The following is a 24,978-nucleotide window of genomic DNA, read 5'->3' on the forward strand; positions in this document are numbered from 1 at the left end:
GCGACAGCCCGGTGCAGCCTGCGAAGGATCCCAGGCTGAGGTCTGAGCCGCACGCTTCAGCCAGCAGCTTCTAGCAGCAGTGGCTGTTGTGCAGCTCCTCATGGTCCTGTCAAGTAAGATCACAGCTGCAAACCCTGATTAGGAAACCATTTACCACATACCTGGCAGTAAAAATTAAATGCGAGAAGTTTGCATTTCTTCACATTACCTTCACAGGCTGAATAATTTATGGGGGCTTGTCAGTACATACCTCTTTGGTATCTGTGTCACCTTCCAAAAAACAGGCTCAGAATGCATTCGCTTTTACAGAGAAGCATGCATTTATACTCACTTCTTTATTTTTTATTTTTAGGGGAAGACAGAGGAGATATTTGGATGCGCACCAGGAACAGCCATGAGGTCAAGAGGTTGATCATTAACCAGTCACAAATATTGACAGAGGAGAGACAACCTTCTGGCTTCTCTGAAACTGGCTTGCAATCCAAAATAAAAAGAAAATTGTGTTTCTACACACATACACAAGTATTTGAACTAAAAAATCATTAAAACATCCTCCAACAATAAAAGCTATTTCTTTCTAACAATGCCCTTCAGAAGAATTTGTTTCTTTTTATAGAAGATTTCTGACACTCCATCTTCTTTCAGTAGGTAGGATCAATTGATCTGGGAAATACAAAAGCTGCTCTTTGAAATATGTAAACCTGTGACTGTGTAGGAGGATTCGTAGCAGTCACCTGCAGGAAGGCAAATATTGCCTGGTAACAATCACAGCTATTCACTGACATCATGACTTCTGCCTTTAATTAAACCCATGTTTTACTAGCTTTGACCACGATATGTTTTTTCCTTGTATTTCAATGTCCAGCAATGTCAGGTTTCAGATGCTTGTATGTTTGGTACAGGCCTCGTCTGGAAGACTACTGCTCAAAGAAGTGTGACCTTTAACATGCTGATCCTTAAGTCCAACGCCAATTAAACAAAGGGAGGGGAAAAAAGGACAAAGAGAGACAGGGATGACAGAGACAGGTGGCTGAATGTACTCTTCAGTTGCAGCTTACCTCCAACATGAAGCGCTTGGCCTACCTATGGCTTCTTTTATTCACAAATCAACTGCAGCAATTGCTAAGGAAGTATGTGGGCAGCTCGTAAGTCAGTAAGACTACGTCTACAAGCTTAAGAGAGATTACACTTATTTGCTGATAGCATATTAAGTTTCTTACAAATTCTAATACAATTTTGTCGCAACTGAGTTGTTTTTTCATTTAACAATCTCATCACAAGAGCAGACAGACGTTCTTTGCTGATCCCAACAGGGGTCCAAAGATTGACCGAGATGTTGGAAAATTGTATCACTACAGCAGAGTTGGTTTCACCTTATATCTACAATATTAATTTTATTTAGCAGGCTTATATGCCAGGATTAAAATCAAGTTTAAATTGTGTTTGTTTTAAACTTAATTTTGACTATTGCAACTTCCTATGGACTTACTGGTGCTATATGTCTTTATTTTGTTTACTGGTATACACACATGTAGAGATATAGGTGAAAACACACATACATACACACTAAAATCTATCCACAAGTATTAGGAATGCTAATTTAACCTGCAGCTGATTGTGTTTAATAGAACAGGAATGAACAACAGAGTTTGCCTAGCTTGCTGATTAGATGAGATTTACAGACATTAGGATAAATAGAGCATGCAAGAGTTTGGAATTAAACCTCCTTTTTGAGTAACAGCAGAGTTCCCATTTCTAAGGACTTGTAAGGAAGTCTGATGGGGTAGAATCAGGCACTGGATTTGCAAGGAATAGCAAATATGGAGATTTATGGACCTGCTGAATTGCTTAACCTGCAAGCACTGGATTAAGACAAGAATGCATTTTGTTGAAAGAAAAAATATACAGATACAGAGCAAACCACAACAGTTATTGTGGGAATGTTAGAGTAAAGCTGAAATGACAGAATTGTATCACTAAGTTGACCTTTTAAACATTTTTTCCTAAATGGATCTCTCTGTTTCTCCCCCCACCCCAACCAATTCAGTCATTTTTCACTTAACAGATTTGTTGAACCACAGACTATCTTATTTTCTACAATGCTGTACAGCCTCTCAGCATAACAGGGTACTACTATCTCTTGCCTGTAAGGCTTAAGCAGGATCATGCTACAAATGAACAACGTGACCTGGAGAAAGTACCAAAGAAAACACTACACAAGGTTAACATATACTCAATATTTAATACTGAAGATCTGACAGTACATTACACTGCATACTGTCACTGGCACATAGCCACAATATCCCAGGCTCGCAGTACCAGAATCAACCCTTCCAAGAAGGTGACATCTCATCTATGTGGTGCTGAATCCATTCTAGGTACTGACTGACTTTGGTGTAGACTCCAAACTTCTCCTTTTTTCCACAGCCTTCACCCCAGCTCACCAGTCCTACCAAAAACCAGGTATCCTTATACTTAGTGATCATAGGGCCTCCACTGTCACCAATGCAGGCATCTTTTCTGTCTCCTAAAGTCCCAGCACACAGCATGTTGTCAGAGATAGTGTATCTCATCACTTGTGCACACTCGTTCCTGGGAACCACTGGGATCTCGATGTAGCTGAGGAGGGTTGAGTAATTCCTCTTTTCGATATCACTTGTGCTGCCCCAACCAGTTACCATCATCTGCCTCCCTTTCCTTGTCAGCTCGTGCTCTGCCAGATCCCGTGTGGGAAGGCAGACAGGGAGCGCGTATTTGTTATACATCACAGGCTCAACCAAGTGCAGCATGGCTATGTCATTATCGGAGGTCTCCTTGGTGTAATTTTCATGCTTCACACATTTATCGACCCAAACGGTTTGCTCATTTACCTCAGTACGGAGACGGTGGTATTTACCTGGAGGAGTAAACAAGAAGATGAGAGATGCTCCTGAACCTTCTGATTTGTCAAAACAACGGGAGCTTTCCTTCACCTTGGCCACCAAAGCACCTGTACTACAATGGGGCTTTAGGACTCTACTTCACATTTTTAATTTGCTTGTAAAATAGACACTTGTTCATTTTATGTTACAGGTTAACAGTTTTTTACTTGATGCACAGATTATAGACCTTCCAGCGTTGCCTAATTCATGAATACACACTGTACTAAATGAATTAGTATCCTAGAGCTATGATCATCAGTTGAGAGACTGAAATTGCCTCTGTATTGCCCTGTTGTGTTCTTATTACAGCACACTTGCTCAACTGAAGAGATCTTCTTGAGAAGGAAAACAATCTTTTTGGATTCAGCATTAAAAGCAAGGAGATCGAAGCAAGCATACAGCAAAGCAAGATGTTTATAACAGTACATTACTTTTTTTTGCTGTATAACCATTGTTTAGATTGACTGACCTTCAAGATTTAAAAGATAAACGTGACTGACTGGTAAGGCTATTCCTCTCTATAATCATGCATCTGTATTTTAAGGAATTTTTAATTCTAAGTTTCTATTTGTGCTACTTGACCATGGACACTTCATAAGCCAAGCAGTCAAGCAAAAGTAAGCAGGAAACTAAGTTGAAAAGGGACAGAAAGGCAAGAGCAAGTCATTTGTGTGTGATACACTGGAAAAGACAGGAAAAGATCTCTCTGATAGAATGAGAAGTAGCAGCCACAAAAAGCAATTAACAGTGGTTGCTGCATTTCTGAACTGTGCCATCAGTTAATTTAAGCTTACATCCAATGCATGTTTCAGTATTTACTGGATTAAAATACTTATTTGGAGATCTGTCCACTTTGCACGTTCGACCTGCAGGAAAGCACGCATCTGAGCACACGAGATGGCAGGACACCCAGGCTGGCACCCCCCCTCTGCCCATGCTGCAGGAGTGTGACAGGGGCACACTTTCTTCCTTCTCAGTCCCTCTATAGGTGAGTTCGAAGTTGCTCTTTATTACCACCTTTTCAAACGTGTGCTTCACAATGCTGTCCTTCACAGTTGTTGCCCCCCCCAATTAATATTTTACTTCCTTCAATTTTACTTGAATCCTTCCAGACACAAACCTGAAAGTTCCTCTGACTTTGCTTTACCAAGGTCTTCTGGAGCCTTTTGCTGTGCTTGAACCTGTCAATGGGGTATTGCTGCTGTGGTTTGTTTTCTGTACAAGAGTGAGAGTGTCTCCAAGCACAGGGACTTTATGATCCACAGCAGTTCCAGAAACAGATTCTCAAAAGACCCCGTAACTCCAGCTTTGGATCTTGGACATCCAGACCAGTTATTTCTGAGACTCTCATCTTGTTCCTTTGCCAATGGCCATTGCCATCTCATACATGGCCTCAGTAGATAGCTCACACTACTGAAACTGCTCGAGTGACCACCTGTGTCATGCAGTACCAGAGCCTGAAGGACTTCTTATTACCAAGCCATCACTCACAAATCAATTTTTTACTGCGATCTCTTTGTGGTGGCAGTGTCCCAGCACCTGCGAGCACATTTCCTTGCTATGTTCCCCCACTCTGAAGCCACTGTGGCAGGGGGCTGACTGGCAGATTTCTGAGGATAAGAGGCACGGGTTTATTCCTGTCTCCACAGATACAAATCTCTACTTCAGGGCTCAGGAATAATTCTAGACTCGATCACTGTCAGAGCACCTCCTCTTGAAGAAGGCAGTTTAGTTGTGTAGGAGCTTCGTGTGCTCTGTATACAACCATGGCCATGACTATCTGTATCCTGAGAGACACCTGTGAACAAGCAGGGGACAGCTCTAAGATGGGTGCTACTGTAGCAACAGCTACCCCTGCACGCCTCACCTCTCCACAAGAATACCATTCTGACTTCCTATCCACACCTGGACATACCAAACCTGCAGCCTGTGTGAAAAGCATCCAGTTCCTCCCCCGTACTGAGGAGATGCATAATCTTTTTGCTGCTGGCAGAAAAATATTGCTGTGATGTTCTACATAAACGAGCAAATGGGGAACCTGTTCTCTGATGGCAGAGACGGCATTCTGATTTGATGCAGATATGATGATGTTCACCTATCATCTTGGAACACACTTCTGGATGCAAACTGGAGATGCAGGAACAAGAGCCACAAGAAGGAAACTTGGGATGTTCTCAAATTTATCTTCCAAAACTTCACCTACTCTGAGACCTAAAGAGGACGCAGAGGGGAGACCTCACCGTGGCCTACAGCTTCCTCATGAGGGGGAGCGGAGGGGCAGGCCCTGAGCTGTTCTCTCTAGTGACCAGCGGCAGGACCTGAGAGAATGGTGTCAAGCTGCAACAGGGGAGGTTCAGGCTGGATATCAGGAAGAGGTTCTTCACTGAGAGGGTGGTCGCACACTGGAACAGGCTCCCCTGGGACATGGTCACTGCACCAAGCCTGTTGAAGTTTAAGAAGCGTTTGGACTGTGCTCTTAGTCACATGGTCTGAATTTTTTGGTGGACCTGTGTGGTGCCAGGAGTTGGACCTGATGATCCTTGTGGGTCCATTCCAACTCAGGATAGTCTATGATTCTTCGATTCTCCATTTCAGACACTAAGAAGCCACGTGAATCCTGCTACAAGGCTACTCTCCAAGCTCATGAGTGCAAACCCACATGAGAGCCTCCGCTCCAGTTTCACTCCTACAGATCATGAGCAGAAAGGTGCAGCAGGACGAGGCCGTAACACTGATGGGCATCCCAGACTGATGGAGGCAGGTCTAACATCGCCTGTGCAGTCTTGATACAGACACATTCACTACTGTCATCAGGCCTACATCTGCCCTTACAGACATGGCAATGCGTCCATTTAAAACTCTGTTCTATGTATCTCATGGTCTTAATGGTGGATATCTGTACAGCTTAGAACATGCATCCTCCTCTGATGAGGACTCCTTTCCTAGTTGCAGCAAAATGCCCAAAAGGCACTTGTAAAAGGACATGTTGTGTTTAGGTGGGTCTTTAAAAAGTTCCTTTCTTCTTGACCAGGGACATCTGTCCCACATGCCCGCTTCTTCTTCACCAACCCAAACCACAGTAGAGGACCCTTATGTGGTTTCTATTTCACCACAGTATGATTCCCTGAGATTTAACAAGAGGGGTTCTCTCACACATGATAACTCAGTCTATGGCCACACACTTGCTTCTTCCTCTATTAATGAAGAAGGTCTTTTGGGCAGCTGGGAGAGGGGAAGAAATTTGAGCCCTTACTGGTGATTATCCTACACTGTAAATTACTCTGTATGCTCAGCCCAAATTTGTATGTGAGGTGTTTCTTGAGTTCTATTTCAGCCAAAAAACTGATCTTCTCAAACCATGGTTCTCAAGTGCTGACAATTTTCTTTGCCCACTGAATATCATTTATGCTCCATCTTTTTATTTGGTTACCACAAGACTCTCTTGATGGATACCACCCCTTGTTTCTTTCCTGCAGAGAGATCTTTAGGCACTCTATCCCAGCTGAAAGCTTGTCACACTGCACAGATCTCTACCAGGACCTGCAGTACGAGGCGGGGTGGAGTGATTTAATTGCAGCCTCAGTATTTCCCCTAGCTAAAATTTTCCCACTAACCTGTCTCCTTCAAAGTACATCAAAGCTACATCTAGCACCACTGAGCATTCGAACACCACATCTGATGACTGCTTTTCCCTAAAACATTCCAAGACTCTTTACCAAGTTACCTGCACAGGTTCCCGCTTCTTGGGCCTCACTGTAACTGAATACACATATGTGAAGTGATCACTTCACAGGGAAGAAAACTACTCAGCAGTAACTGGAAGCGCTTGGGGATGTGCAGTCTGCGTGCCTACTTCCAAGCTAGCATCCACTTCTACTTGATGTCCCTTTTTGGAAAAGGTGAATATTCTGGCTCTAAAAGGACACAAGGGTATATTGGATGTTTTTTTTTACATTCATCCTATGCGTTGAACCATGGATGATGGACGTAAACACTTCCACCCACAATTCCCTTAATGTCTCACGTCTCAAATGTTTGCATATCCACAGTATCTATGGAACATGCATACAGACAGCACATTTCCAAGACTTTCCCAATTACTGAGAACAAGCTCTCTTCATTAAAGGAGAAAGAAAGGAATTGAGTTCTTATGTCTCTAATGTCATCAACAGTACAGAAAATACTAATCCAAAAAAGAATTCCTACTTAAATGTGAATGGAACACTGATTATTTTTGTTTGTTAATTGAGAATTAGTACTGTATTCAGCAGTGGTTTTCTCATGCTTAACAGCAGCAATGCCAGCAATGGCAGTGTTGCTGCAGTGCCTTTCCTGCTCTGCTAAAACTCTCTGAAGTAGTGTTGTTCAAATGTATCAAAAGGCAGGAAGAGGCGCTGTGACATTCTCCTCTGAAGCTCAAGACTTCATATATGCTTTGTAAAGGTGGGCTTTTTTTTTTTTTTTTTTTTTTTTTTTTTCCAGTACTGGAACAACCTTGAATACTTTCATCAACAGAAAAGTACAAGCAGAAGAGATTTCCCCAAATGGACTTTTCAATATTTCTACTCTATAGACAATCAACAGTGCTCAGAAGACATCAGCCCACTTCCACAGTAAGGTTGATACAGGCTCAAATGAAATCAGCTGGTTTTACTAATCTTTTTTGTTTTACGCTGAGGTGCATATTAAATGCTTCCTAAACAATCCACTCTGGCATCCAGAGTGGATTCTATCTTTAAAGCCTGCTGGTCTTTCTCCTAAGACAATAAATGCTGGTAATTAAAGAGTTGTATTTAAAAAAAAAAAAAAAAAGGATGTTTTTTTTTTCCATACCAAGTCTTACTTTGAAACCCTCTCCTGAATCAGTGCAGTGTGCTGCCGTTAGGACCCAAGATGGATGGATGAGAACACCCCCACACAGAAACCTCCCTTTGCTATTTTGCAGCAGAATCTGAAACAAAGAAACAGAGAGGTCTGACACTGCAGGAAGCATGGCTCACAAAATATGGTACACATTCTTCTTTGTGGTTGCAAAATGTACAGATGCATCAAGCACCAGAGCATGTCATGTTCATTGAAGCCCAAGCTCTACAGTGGAGCAAAAGCACTGTGAATAAGGTCTCAGTGGAACACGCACAAAGATTTTTGAATATTCTTCCCAATTGAAGGCTGGCTTCATCCAAACCAGCAGATGACTATGCTGGTCACTGTAAGAAAGCACTTTGGTACTCCAAAACTTTGAAAGACAGAAAATGAGGGGATTATTTTTGTGTGCAAAGAACACCAGAAGACTGTGTGTCATCTCAGGCTGCAATTCTCATTTGATGGTGGTGTAAAAAGGCCTTTAATGTCAGAGACAGGCTCTGATTGTATGCATTCACTAGTTCCATAATATGCTCTGTGAGGTCTCCTCTTTCTCTGTGACATCTCAACCTTCTCTGTAAAGCTATGGCTTATTTAGCTGATTAAATCTGCTAACTTGAATTTACAACAGGCAAGGCTTATAAAAACAGATACCTGCAGAAGAGAAGAGATTACCTCACACTCCTACAATAATGCTGTTACAATACCTGGAGTGGGCATCAGGCAGCATGAGCTGCAGTGATTAAGTGTCATTCCCCAGCATGGAGTGACAAAGCAGGTATTTGTCATCACTATCCTCTCTCCTGATATTCTCGGCAAATTAAAAAACTTGACAACAATGGCAAGGCCAAGAGTCTTAACAGATATTTCTTCTTGTTACTCCAACTTTTTGGTTGCTTTTGAAAGAGCTGAGCTAAGGGAATCTTAGCTTCACGTGATGCCACAGCTAGCAACATAAGAGTCTCCCCAGAACAGGGAGGCAGGCAGAGCCGTTCTGGAACAGCATGAATTGTCTGTTGTGAAAGATTCTTTTCTCCTTACCTGCCAAGGGCTGTCTCCCCTTCTTCCTGCTTTTCCCTCAATGAGACGGATATTGAATCCTGCTTCAGCTTCAATGTAGTCCGTTTTCACTCTTCCACAGGGGAATTCCACTACAGAAGATGCAGAGAAGTTAATTAGCACAGAACAGCTCACCCAACATAAAACCAAACTAAAAGCATTCCCTCCAGCTCCCTAACCTAGGCAATACAATCCATTGGCTTCAAGGAATTCCCTCAGCGCTTGCAGAGGAGGTACTTTTCAGATTGCTCTGTGTGTCTTCATGATGCAAACACAGACACAGGTTAGACTATCAGTGGTCATGAAGTGGGTATGGATTTGGGAAACACAGGCACAGAATAATTCTGCATGGAGTGGATGTTGTGAAAAGCAGTACAAAGTGCAGTGCAAACACTTCTCCTGTAAACTCCCCTGATTTCACGTTTGAACAACCCTCTGTCAAATCTCCTGTGAACATCCTGCGCTCACCTACAGGCTCGCACTTGGTATGGTCATCTTTCAGCTGGTACCCAGATGCACAGCTGCAAGAGCGGCACTGGTTGGCAGGGTCATCCTTGCAGAAATGTTCACAACCTCCATTATTGACAGAGCAGTTGGTGTATTTCACCTCTGGGGAAAAAAAGGAACAAAGAGGCACGAGAAGTTGGAAAGCCAGAGTCACAGGAAGGTGAAGTGGCAAAACGACATCTTGATTCAAGTGAGCAACAGCTGACAGTGGATTTGGGATGACAGCTGCAGGATTTAATGGCACTAGGGCCCTTCAGACAGCAAATAGATCTTGGTCCAGAATAAGACAGTGGGGAAACTGGGAACCCAGAGATTACTGGCTGGGCAGGCAGACTGGAGAACAGAAAATTCTCACTGAGTGCGAGTCAGATGGTGGAAAGCGTTGATGATACACGGTATATGTACTCCTAATTAAATACACTATGCAGCTTTTCTCCAGGGAAGACATGATTACAGTAATGACAATAAAATATTGCAGTGGATTATTTTTTTCTCTGTATTATAAAAAAAAAAAGAAAAAAGAAAAAAAGAAAGTAACTCCTCCTATCCCATTTTACAAAAATATCAGAAATAGTAAAACACAGATTTCTCAGATCTCCATACCCTTCCCATGGCAACACAAACTTCATTTTGCTTTAGATAAGCACAGATAATCCTTCTACCACATCATGAAGTAACGGAATTCACATCAATAATGAAAGCAAGCATACTGTGCAATGCCAGAAGTGTCGATTGCTATACACTGAGATCCCTGTCATGAAGAATATTATTTTATCATGGATTAAAGACAGCATTACCATAATCGCACAACGCTCCCTCCCAGCCTTTGTTACAGATGCAGGAAAACTTTCCAATATTGTCCTTGCACGTCCCATTGGAACAAGGCTGCGGCTCACACTGATCTCCATCTGAAACAGAGGCAGAAAAACTCAGCCCTTGGACCGCAGATCAGACCAAACATTAACATGAGCAGATCCTCCCTGGATTCCCAAGTACCACACACCATTTCTGCCACTGAACGGTGATAACTCTGTGGTCTTAGCTCAGACAAGGGCATTTGCTTAGGTTTTGAATTACAGCTCTAGAGGGAGCGAGCAGAAGGGAACAAAAAGAGCAAAACCTGTAGCAGACAGGGCAGAAGCAAGTTACTGCAGAAGCAGAGAGCAATGGTGGGGCTCCTCTTTGGACCCACGTCAGGCAGAGTCAGAGTACCAGCGATCACTTTTGACCAGTGCCCTTGCTATGAGAAGGTGACTGATGATAGACACAGATGCACCTGAATTTTTTAAGAAGTTGCTTATACAATATGACAGGAAAACATTCTTTGCACACCCCATATAAAAGAGAATGAAAATATAAATCAGTATGATACATGGCAGCAGGAAGGAGGAGTACCAGCTAACCTTGAGGAAACAGAGAGAGATGATTAGGAAAATCTTTTACTTACCTACATATTTGCTCCAGAAATTTAGCTGTAGAGAAACAAAGTTTATATTAAAGCTAGAAGCATATTTGTCACAAGCAAGGGATTTGAAGTGTATGATGGCTTTGGCCAACACAGCGCAGCATTCTAGTCAACAGTGTTGGTCAAATTCTTCTTGGCAGTACAGCAACATACACTCCAACAAAACTGGCCAACCCCAACATTCATGCACTGCATGGCCCTACTCAGCACAGATCCCCCCTGCCCTGCTCACAGACCCATCAGCACCACAATCCCTCAACATCCCTACAGACTTTGTTTTCTTGTCTCTTGCTTCCAGGTAAGTCACCTGTGTTGCTGAAATAAAATCACGCTTGTGCCTAGTGAGGCAAAACAGAGGCACTGTGAAGACTGAAAAAGAATCTGGTGTCTGAGGGACAGCAAAGACTGGTTCATCCTATGTATCTAGGATAGGAAGGACTAGGAGAAACTCATTGGTAGCAAGAATAGCCAATGGGGTCAAACAGGGATTGGGATTACCTAGCTGGGACCTAAAACTCAAAACTGGGTCAGGTGGGACAGACATGAGCAACCGAGTGCTGTGGTGCAAACAATCAATGTTATAACTTGGCAATCTCTGTCAAGCAATTACATTCAAAACCACGTCTCTACCTTAGGAGTCAGGAGGGCTGACAGCAAGATCTCCCATGTCCCAGTTTGCAATACTTTAAGAAAACAATCTATTGGTTAAGTCTTACATTCCTCCTTACAGAAGCAACTTACTGTTGCTTCCCTGGTTTCGAATATCTCACTGGCTTCCTCAAAGTCACACTGCTCTTCCTTGCACTCACGCTCCAAAGAGCCTGGTTTGACCTCCTCCAGAAAAGAGTTTGCCCGCTTCTGGATTTTCAGGACTTGGTTTGCATCTTTGTAGCTGTAAAATACTGGAAACAAAAATGTGAAAGCACAAGCAGGGAAGAGAGCTGGCTGAAAACTGGCAGTGGTCCTTCTTCAGGAACGCTATTCTCACAGAGACAGCCCCTCTCCAGCACTGCAAGGGAGCTTGCTCTAGCAAACATGGCCTGTCGGTGCCGTGCAGCAGAAGCAAGCCCAAGCCTCTGCTGTGACGCTCAGCTTGCAGGGCTCACGGGCACTATGTCAAGGCAGCCACCACGGCCCTGCACTGTCTGTAAACCTCTGTTAGAGGAATCCAAATCCCTTAATGGGACCAATTCCAGCCACTCCCTGTTGCTGACAGGGAGCAAGGAACACACTTGCAGTAATTGGAAGAGGGTGAAGAGTACCTGAAAAATGAAAACTTACTTGAGGTACTATGCACTTGTGAAGAGCAGGCAGCCAGCAGAACACCTATGGTGATGAGCTTCCACATACTGCAGCAGAAGTCCCCTAAAAAAGAGAAGGTAGGTGTGAAAGGGACTGCACTACTGAGCTGCAGCAAAACCCCCATGCTGGAGACTGTTCTACTCAGAGCTCAGCCAGTTCCTTCACTTATTTTTCACACAGCAGCTCCCTCACTGAATGCTGTGTTGTGCCATGATTTTCCCTTTGATTTCAGCTCCAAAGCAGCCGCTTGTTAGAGGCTCTTCAGACTGGTCTGCTAGTTCCCTTTAACCCATCAGCAGCTTACCCAGAACATTTCTTGCCTGCCCAACATCCTCCCCTTGTCACCAGACATTTTTTACAAGCTTTATGCCGCCTTAAATAAAGCTGTGCTGTGAAATCCTGAACGATACAATACTTTTGAAGCACTTACTGCTTTATTCAGTGTGAATCAGCGTGATCTATTCTTCCGCCATGAGCTTGCTGGAACTTAGTTAATCCATAACTTCAGATATTTACTCTTTGGAGTGACATGAAGTGCTTTCTTTTTAGTCATTAAACAAACACGGCTCAGGGGGAGCTTGACAATTTACCTGCATGTAGGAGAAAAGTGAAATAGCTGAGGCATCCTTTCTGCCTTTTCCAAATCTGTTTTGTGGTGGTGTTTTTTTTGTTTTGATTTCATTTTTTTTTTTCTTTTGACTCTCTTGCAAATAGTAATGGTTATATTCAGTTTGAAAGTGTAACCACATCAGTGCTGAAGTCTCTGAGAGATCCCCACCTCAAAGCCCTCAGTCACTCCATGTGGACAGAGATCACTATTTTTGAGTCTTTCCACATTACTTTCTCATCAAAGTTTCCACCACAAGAAGTCAAAGCCTCTAACCCTCCTTACAGCTGCCTGCTTTGAGAAGGCAGGGCAAGAAGCTTGTGCCAGCTCGCCGCATCTTTTGGCATACTGGATTAGCTTTCGTCTGCACAAAATCTTCTAATGCATTTTGAACAGTAAACATTTTAGAGAAAAAGCACAATTCTTTTCAGAATTTTTCATAAATCAGGGATGGTACAAACCAGTGCTCCCTTTCCCTGAGGGCAGCTCTTGCAGCAGCACCTCTGTGAGCCAAACAGCTTGGGACATCCTCATGCAAATTACCTGCACAACCACGTGTCCCTCTGGATCCCGCAGCAGAGAAAGTGCCACCCCAGTGTCGGGAACAGGCAGGCTAGGCTTCTCTGGCGTCTCAGCTCACATCTACCGACACTGTTTAGGACAGCTCCAACTGCTTGAAAAACTTTTTTCGTTCTCCCTTACAAACTTGGCTGTGGACTTTTATCAAAAACAAGCTCTTTTTAAATACACAAAGTTCATCATTTCAAAGTTCATCCGTTTCGGACTCATGCTAAAAAAAAAAAAAAAAAAAAAAAAAAGTGGCATCCAAAACTGCAGTTGAGAAAGAGGTGTGTACAGTAAAGCTTTGCTGCTCAATTCAACCACTCAATAAAAAAAATAATCAACTGAGATTAATGATAGCAGATTTTTTTCTGAAATTAAGTTTTATGAAACACCTGACCAACATGAAACGAAATAGGAAATCTAATAGGAATCAAGTGTATGATTATATATTCCACCTACTAAACAAATATTTGTAGCTGACTTGGCTATCTAGAAATAGTGCTTTGTTGCCACATAAATTGCATGTTTTTCACTACATTTTTGCTTCCAAGACTTGGTATAGGTTGGCAATTTAGGACATGCACATCAACTGTCAACCTAAAATATTTTAAATCAATACATCAGCCTTTTAAAAACATTTTTGTTTTCTTATTTTTAATTTTATACTCAGCAAGAATGAACTTAATTCTTCATCAACCCTTGCATTTTGGGCTCTTAAACTCCTCCTTTGCCATTTCTCTTGCTACCACAGAATATGTATTATAAAAGCCAACACTTGGGTTCTTGCATAATCATTTAACTCCAGGAGCAGGGGATTCAAGAGAAGATGCTCCAGAATACATCAAGATTTGCCCACTTTTGCATGCCAGGGAACTGTTCAATCTAAACAGTTACAGTGCTGGGTTTGCTACTTTCTGAACAAATTTCATTAAAAGAGCAATTGTTCTGAGGAGCACTACAGGATTGTAAAGAGGAACAAACAGAGAAACTTTATGGGACTGGTAAGACAGAGGAGGCTCCATGTCATTCCAATTAACACAGTGGAAAGTCCTGATTCACACAGCATTAGGAACAGACAGGAATAATCAAAGGAAATCACTTCCCCAAAGTGAAGAAGTATCATGGATGGTTCATTGTTTAAAGATATCCTCTGTATAAAGCAGCCAAAAGCTTTGTTTTCTTCTTCTTCTAGAGGAAATTTTCTGGAAGACTCTCAAATGTGTTCTCAGCCTTTAGCTTCTTCAGCAGAAGTGCTGAATCTAGTTTTTCCTAATTAAAATTGTAATATAAAATGTAATTTTCCATAAGTTAACAAAATAGAATATATATGTAAATTAGATTGAAATGTTAATATTCAAAACTTTCCTTCCTTCTCAGCTAATCCAAATCCCTGTGTCTTTTAGGCAACACAGTTTAGTATCAGCATCCACCTTCCATACAGCACTACTCAACAGCGGAGTGTGGCAAAGCTACAAGACCTCGAGATCACAGCTTGTCAGCAACCCGGTTCTATGCTGCATCCAACACTTCTTTCTGCTTTGCCATAACAGCTTTTAACATGTAACAAGCCCAGATCTGAGTAATTCACTGAGCAATACAATCACTAAGCATATTGTCTAAAAGCGCACTGCACAGTGCCCTGCAAGAGCACTACCAAGGTCTCCCTCACATCTTGGGTACTGATTTCTTGCAAAAATTGCAGAAATCGTGTTCTCTGAGCCACCTTTCCCCATCAACTTGTGTAAAACTAGACACTGAGTTCCAAACAGACACTACAAGGGGAAAGATTGGGTAGTATGCTCAGCGCTAGATTAACCAGACCACTCTTACGCCTCTTGGAAGACAAGTTAAAGCTTTAGTCCCCTATGGCTACTCTTCCTAAGAGAAATGGCCCTTGGAAGCCACAGCTTTGCGCAGCTCACACATGAGCACAGGCTCATGTTGCCAGGAATGCAGAAGCACTTCTCTGGACAGCCTGTGTGGCAGGGAAGCGGCTCAGAGCATGTCCTCAGCAAGCAGGTGAGAAGTACTGCTGTAAATCCAGTTTGCAGCTTAGGAGCAAGAGGAATTTTACACCTTGTGCAGAGGGAAAGGTCTCCCTTGACAGGCCCTCCTAGCCCGTGATGCCCCAGATGCTATCTGCTCAACTGCATACCCACTGGAGGCTGCAGCTGTGCATGGCTTTTAACGCAAGGGGGACGCTTGCTCTTGCTCCTCCTCAGACAGCCTGGCTGCCAACCTGCTTCTGAGGACAAGAAGCCTAAATCTGCCCCCTTCCCCACACCCATGAGGAAAAGCTGTATGCTACAGCTGACTCTGAAGTCTATAGAAACACCGTGTCTTTGAGGTCATATGCAAATTCTTCAACTTTTTCCTCTCTTGTGAAGACACGACTTACTACCTACTAAAGGTCTTATGGTTTTAAGGTTTTACAACTTTACTAAAGGTCACCTGATAAGACAGAAAAATGTTGGAACTCTTCAGAGATAAGTTGCTTTAAAACTACCTTTTTTTTTTTTTTTTTTTTTTTTTTTTTAACCTATAATTACCATTTTATCTTCATTCTGCCCACATGAGAATTAAACATCTCAGCTTGCCCAAGGCCCAGAAGGGCACATGGTTACTAATCCCAACAAGGTACAGGGCAGCCAAACAAAGAATTTACCTTATAATGCTTAAGCTACTTTACAAGTAAGGAATGACAGGACTTGTTCTAAACCTGTTTGCTTCCAGTGTTGCCCATTCAATGGGAGCAGATCTCCTGGGCGGCTCAACTCTCCTGATGCTTTATATTGTATTTAAAAACAAAACAAAACACATAAGAACTGCAACCCAACAACACACATGACAATATGGGGAAAAGCCAGAAAACACTTTTTTTTTTTTTTTTTTAAATAAATCCTCATTGGTACTTCAAGATCTTTATAGCACACACCCCTCCCGACCCATTCCACCATCCCAAGTTCCATTAGATTGCTATCAATCAAACCAAGAGGACCGCAGCCCTGAGCAGCAGCCCTGCTAACCCAGTAATGACACACTGAGTGGGGCAAAGAGTTTCTTCCTACTGCTTTCTGCCACCTCAATAAAAAAAGACCAAAATTATTTACCTGCATCAGAGGAGTAAATGTACCTTCTCCCTCTGCTGCTTCTTTCTTTGCATGTTTTCGGTGGTGCCTAATGCAGAGCCTGACACTCAGGTCCAGCATGTGTGTGAGCAAATACAGTAATTTTTCTTTTCTCTTTATTACTAGAGCTAACATTTTAATGATGAATTTTTACCATTTTCATCTTGCTACAGTATATAACATCACTATGATTTCTTATGTTCGTGTCACGTAAATTATTCCCTCCACAAAAAGACAAAGTATATCCTTCAGTTTAACTGTCCAGTACAAGGTCTTTTACACAGAGAAAATATTCACAACCTTGTTACTTTCCATTTGCTTTTGCAACAGCACTGTGAAACTCTATGACCATCCTCTCAGTTTAAAAGCAACCTGTCTAATGGTTTCTGTCAACATCTTACAAACACATCAGTCGGTACAGATGGAAAAGAAAGCCCATCACAACAAGATATGTGGACTGCTCAGCCAAACACTTCCAAATCCTTCAGTGTCAAGTTTACAGGTGTCATTTTATGGCAGTCAATTTCCACATTTCATGATAAAATTAATTTCTCCCACATTTTTGTAAATATTTTTTCCCTTGTTCCAGTTACTGCGTACATTATTGCCTGCAATAAATTGAAAGCACAGAGGCCCAAGCAGAGTAGAGCAACAACTGCTCCCCTCTCACCAGGGCACTGCAGCACCACCATCAGGGAGCTGTGGTCACCCCACACAGACTCCAGAGCTCCAGGAGCACACGAGAATTTCGGTTACTCACTCCTGCCAGCACCAAAGCAGAGCGACTAACTGACAGACAAATGCCACGCCGAGTTTCTGGGAGTGCTTCCCATCCAGCTGCGGGTTTGCAGACAGTGGAACTACAACCAGGACGAGCGGCTGCAGACCCATCATGTCTTAAACACCTCTTCTTTTGTTCGCTGCAGACAGAGCCAATAAAAAATTAACTACATAAAACTACCTCACACCAATTGCACCAACACAAAATTAATCTACAAATACTGCATTTACCATTTCACTTCTCTCTAAGGAACTGCTCTGAACTTCTGATGCAACTCAGGATAAAGCCATTTTATCACAGCACAGATTTTTATTAGCTGGTTCCCACCAAGTGGGCATTGCAGCCTTCTCACACAATGAAATCAGTAACAGAATATTTACTGGAAGCTCAGAAACATGTTTACTTTATATACAAGAAAAACTTATTTACAACAATCAACAGTAAACTATGTACAAAAAAATACAAGAGACATTTCCATGATAATAACTGTATAAATTAACACAATAAATAGGAGGGAAGCAGGTCCCATTCTTAAGGCACAAAACCTTCTTCCCAAGACTGTACAGGGATTCATTTGCTTCCCTATGCTTCTGACAGGATCACAGGAATGGCGCGGAGACCCCTGAGGAACAACAGTTGGTGGACGGTGATACAGACATGCAGTCACTGCTGACAGTTGTAGAAAAACATCATTTTTCATCCTTTTTTTTTTTTCTTTTTTTTTACAGTACACACATCTTAAGATACAAAATATTTTGTGTAAACAGTCTTTTTAAATCACATAGATAGTATGCACATTTTTAAATAACACTAAAACAACGAACACAGCTTTCCGTACGATTTGGTGCAGAAACGTTCCCAGGATGGGCACTGAAGGAGCTGGAGGCTCTTGCAGCAGGGCTGGCACCCCCCAGCCACAGCTCTGCTGTGCTGCAAGGCTCCCGCCATGGGGACACATGCTCTGGGCACTGCAAGATCCCCCCCACAAAACCAGAAGGACTGCATTAGCCTAACAGCCCTCCCTACGGGCAGAGCAGGACATTGCTGATAGCTCCTTCGTGAGCCCAAGCAGCCTCTGGTCTCCACTGCACGCAATCCCACTGACCCAAATCATCCTAACACAGGGCACGCTGTTCCCCAGAACCTGCCATTCAGGGTGGATTTCCAGGGCAGTGCCAGAATGTGAGACAATGTACTGAAAACTCATCCTAGCACGGGGAACCATACGCCCGGCTCACCGCAGACACTGCCCCAGTTCCTTCCAAATCACTGCCAACAGGGAGGGTTGATAAACAGAGGGTGGCACAAAGCTTCCACAAGAATAGCGCTTTTACGAGACTAAACATACACATGATGTGTGCAGTTCTAGCTTCTCTCAAGCTGGTGTTTTACCTGAGACCGCAGGAGAGTCTCTTTTTTTTGTTTGTTTGTTTTTGTTTTTGGCAAAACAGATATGTCTACTGTCTAATCGTCTTTCCCGAATTTCTCTCCCACAGAAAAGTGATCAGATGCTAGAAGAGGAACTCGGAATACCGTAGCCAGAAGCTCAGCCTGACTGCCTGCTTTGCAGATGGCTCTCACTGATTTTTGACACAAATCATCCTAATCTGCTCACAAAATCTCTGCAACCGCAATCTACGTTTTTCCCAGTGAGACGTAGAGCTACAACTTTTTGTTAGATATAAACCTTAATACATATTCAAAGGCACTCAGGTTAAATATGGATCCCATTTTCTAGCTCTTAAAAGAAGGTAGAACTCCTTCCCTGCCTTCAGTAAGAAATAGACAGGAATATACTGGCTATGAACGCTTTGATAAAGTGTGCACCTACACGAAAAGTATTTGAACCTATCAACAGGACAGAATATAAAAGAAAGGAAGATTGGTCTCTGCAGGAATCACCACCCATAGCACATGGCTAATGGCGTTCAGGCCTCTCCAGATATGGCACAAATGAAGGAACAAGCCTGAACGTAACAACTCTTTGGACTCCCGTTACTCTGAGCAGGAAAAGCAGAGAGGAGCTGTTTCTAATGAGGCAAGAATCTATCCCCCAGAAACTACGCCAACAAGGCAAGTGCATACTGTTTATACACCTTAAATCACAAGGTTCCCTGGAGAAACTTCACAGCAACACCAACTCCTTCAGCAGGTAAAGGAGCAAGCACAGATCTCACCCCCTCTCCAGAGCCACAACCTGCCTCGTGCGCCCTGCTGTGCTCTCCCGGGCAGACACACGAACATCCTGACCAGGCGTGCTCCTGGGGACAGGCAGTGGGCTGCACCTCACTGCCACCAGTGAGGAAGGATGCATCCTGGGGCTCTACTTAGTGAAGGTTTCTCCTCATTCTCATGCAGATGCTGCTCAGTGTCCCAACCGCTTTATGTCAACTATTCTTACTCATCCAATGCCTCAGGAATTCAATACATTAACAGGGTTTTGTACTGATAAAGAAAAGATATGGCCAGGGAAGTAACTGGTGATGTATAGACAGAAGAAAAATTCAGAGCAAAACTGAACATATTTCTTGCTCAGTCCACAGTATTTATACCAGAAATTTTGCTAGTTTGATGAAGCATGTTTAGTCTTCTAACTTCTCATGAGCAAACCCTGTCAACTCACTAGGCTGAGAGAAGTGTGGCTGAATGAGTTAAAAACAGATAGGGAGAGTCAGAATAATCCTTGGTGAAACCTTAAAGAATGCAGTGGAGTTTGCCCAGCATGGTATCAGCCCACAACCTTTTGAAACAGACAAGACTTTACATAAAATAGCTTGGTTGATTGTTGTTGTGACTACAGAGTTGAGGTCAGGTTGATAAAATCCTTAGAAACAACAAAGAAAAAGATGTCCTCAGGAAATTATCTTTCATGCCACTGTGTATATAACCATTTCTCTGTCTGCAGCCATAGGCAGACAACTGCCACTGTAATAAAAAAAAAAAAAAAAAAAAAAAAGAAAACCCATACAAAATTACAAAGTAATTAAAAATTCCTGCTGTCTCTCCAGCTTTACAGCACTGAATGTTCCTAAATTCCTTCTGCAGTGATAAACATGGCAATATAATTATGCATGCTGGTCTTCGGGCTTTAACAGTCACCTGACTGGGGTCAGGCAATACAGTGGAAATTTGAAGGCCGTCTAGGAACTCTGATTCAGAGGCACTGATTTTTCCATGCTCCACTGTTGGTGGTACCAAAGGCTATTTACCAACATACTCCAGTTTTCATTACGATGCTTGTCCACTCTGTAACAATTCTCTTTATCTCAGGACTCTTACAGGAGCCCTGATTGACAGGACGATTGCTCTCATGGAGGTACAACCCAGGAGGACTGAGCCACCCTAATCTTTTAGTATCCATGTTGGGGTGAAGGAGCAAGGCAGAGAAAGAAGCAAGGTGGAAAAGCTGCTAGAACCAAGACAGGTCAAAAGATGCAAATACTATGAATAGACTGTAATTTTTGTGACAAATAGTTGTCTGCAACTACAAGCTGAAGAAAAGCAAGAGCTTTGTTTTCTGTGGCCACAACAGTGGGAACAAATGGACAGCAAGCCACTCCTGGCTCTTGCCAGTCATGCTGCTCCCCACGTCAAAGTGGAGCAACTTGTTCCATATCTTACTTCATTACATTACACTTCTTGCATGGCCCAAAAAGCTAGTTAGTGTTCCTCTCCCCTTCACTTGGTCTCCTGAAGATGAAGGCAGCCAGAGCGGATTTCCTGTAATCTTTTGGCTCTTGAGAATTTTGTCTTTAATTAGCGTCAGGAATTTCCAAAAAATAGTTTGTGATGCCTGAAAACTTAAACGTTGTATCACTGTGACTGGCTGAAAGAGGAGAGCCAGGCCCAGGGGAAGACCACGCTGTTTTAACCACATGCATTGTTTGTTGCAAGGCATACGTGAGTGAGAATCACCGGGAGTTCATTGGCAAGGGGAGGGCTACTGGCTTTGAATTTCTGATGCAAATCACATGCAGCTACAGGCTTGTTAAAAATGGGTTAGTAAGACACAAGGACAAGCTCCGTCCCACTGAAATGCTCTAAGATACAGGTATGACATACAGATGAGCAGGAAAGTTTTCAGTTTGAAAAGACTGTCAGATGCTCCTGAACTAAGACTGGCCAATATATCTTTTGCCCTGAATAATTGTACTGTGATGAAGTTATCCAGTAAAGGTAGCTGTGTTGCAATTTTCAGGAGTCCTGCACTATCACTGGAACCAGAACTTCCCACGTTGGAGGACGTGGTTCTTCAAACAGCAAGTGAGTTCTCTTCTGGGAGGCTCTGCCTCAGTGCAGGTAAGGTGCCTCTTGACTGTATGCAGCCGTACCCCACAGGAAAAAAGGTAGCACCATGCTTGGTTGATATGAGCTCTGAACAGCTGCAGTTTGGCTGTTCAGTAGAGACAGTTGTGAGCACATCTGCTCTGTGAGGTGACTGCTGTGCAGTTAGTGGGAATGGTAGACACAGGCTGTGAAAACAGAGGCTAAACCTCGCTGACAGGAGTATTCCGGCTCAGCTCCTTGATCCCGTGTAATATTCTCTTCATGTGGCCCACTTTGGTCACACCCAGGTCCTGGAAAAACAAGAAAAAACCTTACCTTAAGAGAAAGTGGGGGAAAAACACCAGGTCACCAAGCAGTGGTTACAAACTAGTCAGCCAGTTACAGAGAGGAGAAAGCCAACCAAAAAGATTACAAACTTGATGGTTATATATGGAACCCCAAACCACATGTCAAAAAGCAACCAGAGCATGACAGGGTAAGGAACAGTCACAGAGCAGGAACAGAGCAATGGAAAGAAACAACTGCAGACCATTAGCCAGAAATGCAAACTGCTTTGACTGTCAATGCCAAAGCAGGAGAAAAGAAAGTGCACACAGATCTCAAGGACCTAAGCTTGTAGCCAAACACATGCAGGAAGAACCAACCGATCACTGGTCACATCAAAACACACGTGTGAACACTTGAGTGCCATGCAACAAAACACGCTGTAGCTGGATGGCATGCTGAGCAATCAGCTACATAAATCAGAGTAAGACTCAGAACAGAAAGATGGTTAAAATCACAAATGAAGATCCAAGGGCCACTCAATGAATGCTATGCGCTACTTTATGACAAAATATTTGCCTGCTATATGCAAGTCACTATAATGATGACAAAATTATTTTGCACATGCAAAGAAACATCGCTTTCAATTTCTTTTGCAGAGAAAGCATCTCCTGATGAGAAAAGTTGTACAACATGCTTATTATTTCAAAGATTCTCTCAATCTAGCAGTGTCATCAAAGACCATGACCATTTTTTCTTGTAATAAAAAAATATGCAATGATCTATTTAGTCCAGTGACTACAAAGTAAGACCCAAATTTTCCAAATCGCAGCATGTTCTGCAAAGATGGTACAGCAGCTGAGAAGTTGAAAATCCCATTCCATCATCAAAATCAAAGACTCTCAAGAACACTTTCTGTAATCCATGTGGACTTCTCCAGGAAGCTGTGAACAATTAGACAGCTGGTCTCTCAACTAACTGTTCTACCTCCCTGCTACTAAACATCAGGTGACCTGAAATGGTGAGAAAACAAAACAAGGCCACAATGAACCCATTCATCTTGCCAAGGCATTTGGAATGAACAGTGGGCAGACAGTTTCCAAGCACATTCAGCACAGAAGGTCATGCAAATGCAGCTGGCTATTTCTGACGAGCCAATCGTGAAAGTACCTTGAGGTCCCTCCGTTCGAGGTGCAGGAGCTCAGAGCCCCGGACGTCATGCCGGATGAAGATATCCTTATACTCACAAAGACTGAGATGCTCAAGCCAGGCCGCAACCTCCTCCGTTCCCCAGAGGTGAACTGTTAGAGATGGAAAAGCAGGAGTGCATTGAGTACCCAGAATCCCAGAAGAGAGTGAGAGGTGAGGACACCATCAGCACTCGGTGCCAGAGAAGGAGGGCAAGCAGTACCACAGCCTCAAACCAAAGAGAGGGCAAGGACTGGTAGCACAACCTCCAGTCTCAAACAAAGGAGGTAGGGCAGAGTAAGATCAGAGGTATTCTCTTAAGCAGAGGCTATAGCTGTAGTAAAGCCAGGAGGAAGCACATGCTTGTTTTGACAGGATTGGATAAACTTTTTAAAGTTTACCCCCGTGTTTATAAGTAAAATCTTGAAATTCCTCTGCTTACAAAACAATAGAGTCATAAAATGTATAAAAAAGAATCAACCACAGGTTATTTGCTATTATGTATGAACACTTGTGGTCTGCAAACAAAGTGGCAACCTCTCTACCTAAAGTCTGAGGGAGAGAGGAAGGGCTTGGACTTCCACCTTCATGCACAGCCTCTAAATAAGAGAAGAATAAAGTTCCCAAATTCTGGGGTGCAATGGATGAGCACCAGCACATCAGACAGAAGGAGATTGTACCCACAAGTCCATGGCAGAGGACAGGACCCAGGAACCCACAGAACAGATAGCACTTCTGAATTTCAGAAGAAGAAGGTCTTCATAAGCACAATATAAACCAAAAATCAACTAAACCAATTGGAGAGAAAGTGTCTGACAATTTTATGATTCACAGCCAGTTTTTATCTACTGATCAGTAGGATTAAAGGTCAGGGTTGCACCTGTGGTGATGCTGATCCCCTTAGACATGAAACTTGATTAAAGCCTGAAGGTAAATCAATGACAGAAACATCATTAACCATATCACAGAGAATCAGCAGTGAAAAGACGGGAGTTATGCGGACTTGGGCCCCACAGTCATTTTGATACCTAAAATGCCAAAATACTCAAATTCACTGCACTAAGCACCCTCTAAAATGCCCCAGAAAATGGCCAGACGTAGGCAGAATTCTTCAGAGGGTACCTCCTTTTTCTGCTCAGGAAAACCTGCTGAGTACTGGGGGATCATGACTCAGACAGAACAATAAACTACTTTGCCATGTGAAAAAGACATTGTACTCAAAGAAAAGGCAGATAAGATGCAAGTGAAACAGAAGAGGGAGAGAACATGAGAGGAAACAGAGAATTGGTAGGGTTGCGACCACACTAGCGTGACAGAGACAGACAATGAATGAGCAGACTTGGTACCCGGCAATCCCATGCTACTATGAGTCTCCTTATTTTTGTTGTTCTTCTCCTTTTTAAACTTGGTCACCAGACGGAATTTGCCACTGCGGCTGCGTTTAGAATAATCCAGCATCTGGTTCTACAGGAACAAAAAGAGAAAATCAGGAAAACATTCATAGGTCCCCCTTCAACAAGTAAAGTCAAACTCAGGTCCGCAGCTCTGTAAAAGAGGAAAAAAACCTCTAAATTCATTCTGACCAAGACAGAGAAGGAAACAGAGAAAGTTGATCCCATGTCAGTCAAGGGACATTAGCAGGAAATTACTTTCTCTAAGCCTTAGGGAGTCAAGTTTCCTTCTTAATGATCTTTTCTCCTATCACCTCTACATTCACAGAAAGGCACACAACAAACTAGTGAAAAAGAGAATAGCTAGGGAAATACAGCCTTGGTCCTCCTCACCTCCTCATCACAGGGCTCCATAAGCTGCCACAGCCAAGGGATGTCTGCCAGTTTCCTCAGCTGGAGGTCCATGTCTGCCAGGGCTGCTTGGAGCTGCTCCTTCTGGGGAGGATCTAATTGCTGGATCAGAAACGGAAGCAAAGCAGAGTTAAAAGCCATATGGTGGAGTGTATAGTCATGCCTTTTGTCTTGAAATTCCTTGCTAAACAGCGCAGTTCCTCCTTTTAAAAGGAAGCGCACAGCAGTCACCCTGCCCGG

General features: G+C 43.0%; 2 protein-coding genes across 3 annotated transcripts in view; both read right to left on the reverse strand.

Moving 5' to 3' along the window:
• Positions 1–2,310: 2,310 nt before the first annotated feature.
• On the reverse strand, positions 2,311–12,593 carry LOC116492577 (vitamin K-dependent protein C-like). The gene is made up of 9 exons (XM_032193370.1): positions 12,548–12,593; positions 12,097–12,180; positions 11,557–11,717; positions 10,798–10,822; positions 10,148–10,258; positions 9,312–9,452; positions 8,826–8,935; positions 7,755–7,872; positions 2,311–2,896 (listed from the first exon to the last, which is right to left on the reverse strand). The coding sequence occupies exons 2-9, from the start codon at positions 12,161–12,163 to the stop codon at positions 2,325–2,327; spliced, it is 1,305 nt and encodes a 434-aa protein (XP_032049261.1). The 5' UTR covers positions 12,164–12,180; positions 12,548–12,593; the 3' UTR covers positions 2,311–2,324.
• Positions 12,594–20,163: 7,570 nt separating this feature from the next.
• DGKD (diacylglycerol kinase delta) overlaps positions 20,164–24,978 on the reverse strand; it is a 60,423-nt gene continuing 55,608 nt past the window's right edge. For both annotated transcript variants that reach the window (XM_032193423.1, XM_032193424.1), the window contains 4 exons: positions 24,721–24,840; positions 24,283–24,400; positions 22,919–23,049; positions 20,164–21,774 (listed from right to left, as the gene is read on the reverse strand). In XM_032193423.1, coding sequence (XP_032049314.1) covers positions 21,685–21,774; positions 22,919–23,049; positions 24,283–24,400; positions 24,721–24,840 — 459 coding nt within the window. In that variant the 3' untranslated portion in view covers positions 20,164–21,684. The remainder of the gene's footprint in view (positions 21,775–22,918; positions 23,050–24,282; positions 24,401–24,720; positions 24,841–24,978) is intronic.

Source organism: Aythya fuligula, chromosome 9, assembly GCF_009819795.1.
Source record: "Aythya fuligula isolate bAytFul2 chromosome 9, bAytFul2.pri, whole genome shotgun sequence".
Taxonomy (NCBI): domain Eukaryota; kingdom Metazoa; phylum Chordata; class Aves; order Anseriformes; family Anatidae; genus Aythya; species Aythya fuligula.

What these genes read in the sequence shown, in the direction of transcription:
- LOC116492577 (XM_032193370.1), bottom strand. Translation starts at nt 12,163, where the DNA reads ATGTGGAAGCTCATCACCATAGGTGTTCTGCTGGCTGCCTGCTCTTCA. An exon ending in ACAAGTGCATAGTACCTCAA is followed by an intron (nt 11,718 to 12,096) that starts GTAAGTTTTCAT and finishes TTTTGTTTCCAG; the next exon opens with TATTTTACAGCTACAAAGAT. An exon ending in TTTCTGGAGCAAATATGTAG is followed by an intron (nt 10,259 to 10,797) that starts GTAAGTAAAAGA and finishes CCTCTGTTTCAG; the next exon opens with ATGGAGATCAGTGTGAGCCG.